Genomic DNA, 6,208 nt, shown 5'->3' with positions numbered 1-6,208 from the left:
GATGGCCAATGTGGAAATCCAACCTCCACTGCAGCAGCGCCACCCCACTTTTGTAACACTTCAGCCAAAACATCTATTGTTATTTTTTATTACATTTATTAATTACAAAAGCGTAGTCATTTCAGTTATATTTGACGTCAACCTCCACACATATATGTTTAAATATAAAATTATTGCCGATAAACTTGCGCAAAACATGTCATTATTAAAAACACTACAGTGCGTCTAATAATTTGATCTAGTTATTTCAATCTAATAATATAATACTTGATATAATCAATATTCTATATTCATATTGTCTAAGCCAATTTTCGAATTTATATTATATATCGTCTAATTTTTCCCATTGATACATGAACGTAAACAAGTTCAAACCGGTTTCAGTAGCGTAAAATAAATAATGCTGTATAGATAATTAAGATTTTACATAGAATCTTATAGCGCGTCGAATAATTTGGCCAGGAACTATGTATGCATTTGGAAAAGTTACCTTCCTGACTTCCTGTTATTCCGCTACCAGTATTAAATACTCCCCACCTAAAAGGATCAAATAAGTATGAGTAAGAAAAGATGGAGAAAAAAAAACAGATATCAGAAGCATTAAACTAAAGATTAATAGTGATCGACCTACCCCCGGAGGAGTTTCCGGATAAGGGTCCGTTACCACGCGAGAACTAAACACTACAAATTTGCAGTAAAGTAAAATTAAAACTAATAAAGATTGATACACATTAGAAAATATCACAATATCGATTACGTGTAAACTCTAAATCAGGGGTGTCAAACTCAAAAGCTAACTTGGGCCAAATAAACAATGCTTAACTTTAGGTGGGCCGCAAAAAATCTATGTTCATGGAAACAAATATTTTTATTTTGAATAGTACATTGTAATAAACATATATAAAGTAAAATTATTGTTTACGTCCTGATGCGTAACATCTCTTCTCTGCTACTATCTTTACTATTTTGGGGAGAAATTTTATTAGCCGAGACTACTTTCAAAATTAACCCAACGTGAGCGTTATTAATACGATTTCGAACAGGAGATTTATTTCCATTCCTAACAGAAAATATTTGCTCTCACTGATAAGTACTTAATTAAAATAATTCTATAATACTAAATAATTTCATATGCGAATTTTCGAGTATTTTCAAACCTTGCGGTAAATATTCGTAAAATTCAGGCACACCCACTTCAATGAATTTTGCCTTCAAATTTGAGTCGTACTGAATCTCAATCACTTCCATTTGCATATAACTGAAAACAAACAAAATTTGTCTTCCAAAGAATTTAAATCTTTAAACCTTGTTTCAAAATTTGTTCTAAGATTTGAAATTTTTTTCTAGTTATTTTTGTTACGATGCAGTATCATCTAAATTAGATTTGTTCTTGTCGCACGTTGGGAAGTGCGTTAAATCTTCATTTTTCAGTCGCCTTTCCCAAAGAAATAGTTTATATTTGAATACTTTAATTATACCAAACATGTTTGTAATGATCTGATCCTTGCCTTGTAACAATAAATTTAAATCGCATTAGTGTTTGGTTATATCGACCATAAAAAGGAATCTTGCAACCATATTTAATCGGAGAACAAGCTCGTATCTTGATTTCTAGTATGTAAAAACTTACACATTTCTTCTTTCGAATCCTAGAATTGTTTGAGAACCTTGGGGGCAAGACAACCAACTTACCTCGCTGTAGTAGGATAAACCTGAATATGTAGATACTATCTAATTGATAGCTTAATGTGAAACGGACTCCATTTCAGCCAATTAGAATTTTATATTTTCGCGGGTACAGTTTAAAATAATCCGTATAGTTTATAAATAAAGTATATTATAATTTTCTATGCTGGTTTCGTTTCTAATTCACTTTTCCAAATTATTTCTACTCTGCTTCGGATATATTGACTGGGCCACAAAAATGTTCATGCGGGCCGCGAGTTTGACACCCCTGCTCTAAATCAAGTATTCTAAACCATATAGGAAAGTAAAAAAAAAATACGAAGTGGATAAATTAACGCAAAATGTGACCCCCGGATGTCATTGTTAACTAAAATTTTTAATCCATCTGTAAATAATTCTAGTCCTTTATAAGTAGGTAAATGCAGTTGATATTTAAGTAAAATTTCTTCAGCCGGATGATAAGTATAAGATGTAGGTATTGGTTTATAGATTATATGTTCTTCTTCATGTTGAAAAATATTATTAAGTTGAGCTTCTATGTTTACTGCCATATCTAGAGGAATTGTTCCAGCAAGTACTTGGAGAGAGTCAGTAGATGCAGTCTTGTATGCCTTAGTGATAGATAGTAAAGAAGTTCTTTCCATTTTTTTCAATCTATTAATGATTCTTACCTGTTGGGAAAACCAAATTTCTGCTCCATATAAGATAAGTTTCTGAGTGCTGTTTAGGTAGATGAATTTCCGAACATCAGGGCCAATCCCCCAGTCGACCCCAGAGATTCTATTTAGTTTAGATTGAAATTTAGTAACTTTGCTATAGATAAAGTCAAGGTGAGGCAACCAGGAAAGCTGATAATGCAATCTAAATCCCAAATAATCTATGGTTTCCCTCGTTGCAATGTTAGCCCCGCAGAGTTTTATAGTTGGTCATCTTGAGACCCGATTGGCTTTGGGAAATACAATCGCGACAGTTTTCTTGGTACTGAATTGAAGATTGTGGGACGTAGCCCAATTTTCAAATTTCGTCAAAATCATAGTGGCTTGGGGTCCAAGTCTATCAAGAAATGTTCCGTTGAGAAGTAAAAGGAAGTCATCAGCGTATGCGATTATTTGCTCATTAGATTCCCTTTTCATATTTAAAAGAGTGTTCGCTATAAGTAGCCATAAGATCGGTCCCAGACTTGAACCCTGTGGGACTCCTCTTGCTAGAGGTCTCTCCAACTTCTCATTCTGGATATCAAACAGGATCCTTTTGTTGTCCAAAAAACTTGAAATCAACTTAACTAAGTCATAGGAGCAGTTGCAGGAATTCAATTCTTCTATAATTTTGTTCCATAGGACGCTATCAAAGGCACCTTTGATGTCAAGGGAAATACCCAGTGCGTGATGTTCATTATCCTTTATTTTCTTAGTTTTCTCAAGTAAGGACTTCATAGCTGTGGTAGTCGATCTACCTCTCCGAAAACCGTGTTGATCTGTATGTAGAATGTTATTAGATTCAAAGTGAAAGACTAATCGATTTGTTATTAATTTATCCAACACTTTCCCCCAAACCGGAAGAAGAGAAATGGGACGATAGTTTTCAGGTTGGTGTAAATCCTTTCCAGGTTTAGGGAGAAGAACTAATTTAGCTTTCTTCCATAATGTAGGGAAATAATTTAGCGAATGACACTTGTTAAGGATTTCAATGAACCATTTTGGTTCCAAGTAGAATATGGATTTAATGACTTCAGGGGGGATGTTATCGGAACCTGCAGCTTTATTGTTCTTTATACTATTAACAACAACTGTAATTTCATTCTTAGTAAATAGTTGATCTTTGTTACAACTTTCAGGTTCCAGCAAAGGGGAGGGGTGTTGGTCCAATGGGAAATGATATTCCAGGATAGCTTCAACTGTGGTTTTTTCTAGTGGTAGTGATAGTTCCATCTGATTTATGTATCTGTTTAAAGTCATGATGGCTATTAAACCTCTCTCTGGCTATCAAATAACCAGGACCAAAGCACTCTTGGGTTGTAATATTTTTAAGATAAATCTTTAGTCTTTCCTTTTTCGTTTTTTTAATGTTTCTTTTATAGATAGCGTTTTCTTTTTTGTATTCAATTTGTTTTTCAATTCTAAGTTGAAGATCCTTTTCAGCTTGAAAAAGTCTTCTTCTTGCTCTCAGCTTCTTTCTTTGTATGGAGAGGTCAACCGATCACCATTTAGGGCTATTTTTATGGCTCTTACAGATTTTCTTTTTTGAGCTATGACAAATATTGGTAATCTTCTGAGTTACATCTTCAAGAAAATCGTCCAATTGAGATGTAGTGGTTATCTGTGCTAGAGTGTCTTTCCTCTCCATCACAAGTCTCTTAAAGGATGATGAGAATGTAAAGAGATCCAAGTCATGATAGTTAATGTGTTTCGAAGCAAGAGAGGGTGTTTTTTCCAAAGCTATTGACATAATTATGAGCCTATGGTCACTCATTGTTTCCTCGTCAGATACCTGCCAATCTGTTACCTCGACGTCACCACGGGTAAGTGTGACGTCAATCCAGCTTCGGCCAGTGATTGAGTCAAAGGTTGGAGGAGAGTTAGAATCATTTTCAATATTCATATCCATTAGGATGACAAACTCCACCAATTCTCGACCTCTGTCATCCTCAACAGGACCCCACAAGTAACTCTTAGCATTTAAATCTCCATTGATAACAATTGGTAAGGTCGGAAGTTGCATAAGATGCATTTGGAGTTCATCCAGTGATGGTGCAATCACCGCCGAAGGGGGAACATAGATGCTCACAAAGTAAAAGTTGAAATCCCGTATTCTAATTTCACTGATTATTAAGTCTCTTTTAATAGTAATAGGTAAAAAGTCAACTATTTTATGATTTATGAGAATTGCCGCTCTTGGCCTATGATCACCAGCAATTATATCTATTCCTGTCTGAAATTCTGTAATTTTATTATCTATGTTGAAATAGGGTTCATTTAGTGAACTTACAGCAATCTGTTTAGAGATAAAATCTACGGAGTGTTGAGCATTAGCAAAATGGGAATGGTTAAGATTAATATGAGCTATTTTAAGTTTGTGAATATCTTTATCCATAATTTATTCTTTTAATAATCTGTTCTCTCTCCCAGATGTAGGTTTCACAGTATTTATAGAGTGAGCTATGGTTTGTAGGAAGGTTTAAGTTGTATCTCTGATTCGATTGTTTACAATTAATGCACCTACTTTTGGCAGTGCAATTATCAATCTTGTGGCCCTTACTGCAACAGTTTGCGCATACCTCTTCTGCTTTGCAGTTTTTTGCTATATGGCCAAAAGAGCAACACTTAAAACATTGCATGACTCGTATATATTCCTTTATTCTAATTCTGTACCAACCCAGGTTTATTTTTTCTAATCGTAAAACTGCCCTAAATGTATCTGGATCAGTTTCGATAACCCAGTGGTTACCATTCTTTGCCCTTAATGGAAATTTAACGTCAATGATTGCGTGTTCAAGGGCTGGGTTTTGCTCCTTAATTTTTTCGACCAATTCTTCCCTAGTAAATTCCTCTTGTACGTCATATAATTCTTGGATTCCATTTCTTTGGCTTACCACAAGTAAAGTCCTTTCCCAGGTCTCCTTTCTCAGTTTTTCTATTTCCTCCTCCTCGCTTACCTGCACAATAATGCCCACCATTTCTAATCTTATTGACACGCTTGACTCCGATCTTAAGTTTAATCGGATTAATCTTATTGGTGATCTCCTGTCTAGTGGCATCGGATGAACTATCTGGATTCCTAGGGTGAATTAGAAGGACGTGCTCTTGTTTGCGTCCTGAAAAGGTAGATTTCAAAGTTGGTTCCACAGTAATGCCTTGAGTGGAAGTACCCGATGCAGTCACCGCAGCAAAAGTTGGCTTTAACTGTTTAACGATCTCAGATCTCTCATGTATCTGTCCTCTCAAAGCATAAATAATAGCATTCTGTTGGTTTATTAAGCTAAGAAAAGAAGCAGCGCAATCCAAGATGCGTTCCTTTGAATCCTTCGAGAATTTGCTACTAGTCTTTGCCAGGAGAGCACTGAGTTGTTTTTGGATACCAATCGCTTCCTTGAAAAAGTCTGTTTTGGGATCTAGAACATCGGGGTTGACCGTTGAAAAGTCCCTAGCTTGCTCCAGCAGCTCATCCTCAGAATTCGATCCAGAAGAAGAATCACCCATCTAGCATTGAGTGGAAGAGATTAAGACTACTAATGGTCAACTCGTTAGCCTTGTAATTTTGAATCTAATCCAGAAGACAAGGGAACTCCTGGAACGAGTATTGGGAGACATTTGCTTTCGTGGAGAACTTTTTGATGGAACTAACCCGCATTTGCGTTACATGGATAGGAAGACCACGAGAACCTCCCACGATTAGCCTGGTGGCAAGGGACTCTAACCATCTTCCACTGAGGATATTTCACGTAAGCACTGTGGTTGGTGCAAGCCGGATGCGGAATTCGTATCGACTGGGATTCTAACCCGGTTTGCCTCATTGGAAGGTAAAC

General features: G+C 35.9%; 1 protein-coding gene across 1 annotated transcript; it reads right to left on the bottom strand.

Moving 5' to 3' along the window:
* Positions 1–3,882: 3,882 nt before the first annotated feature.
* LOC147802111 (uncharacterized) lies at positions 3,883–4,776 on the bottom strand. Its single transcript, XM_087153717.1, has one exon. The coding sequence runs from the start codon at positions 4,774–4,776 to the stop codon at positions 3,883–3,885; it is 894 nt and encodes a 297-aa protein (XP_087009843.1).
* Between the last annotated feature and the right edge of the window lie 1,432 nt (positions 4,777–6,208).

This window comes from Parasteatoda tepidariorum, chromosome 10, assembly GCF_982258835.1.
Source record: "Parasteatoda tepidariorum strain Cologne lab strain chromosome 10, Ptep-v5.0, whole genome shotgun sequence".
NCBI lineage: Eukaryota > Metazoa > Arthropoda > Arachnida > Araneae > Theridiidae > Parasteatoda > Parasteatoda tepidariorum.
This window is presented reverse-complemented; position numbering and strand designations above follow the sequence as displayed.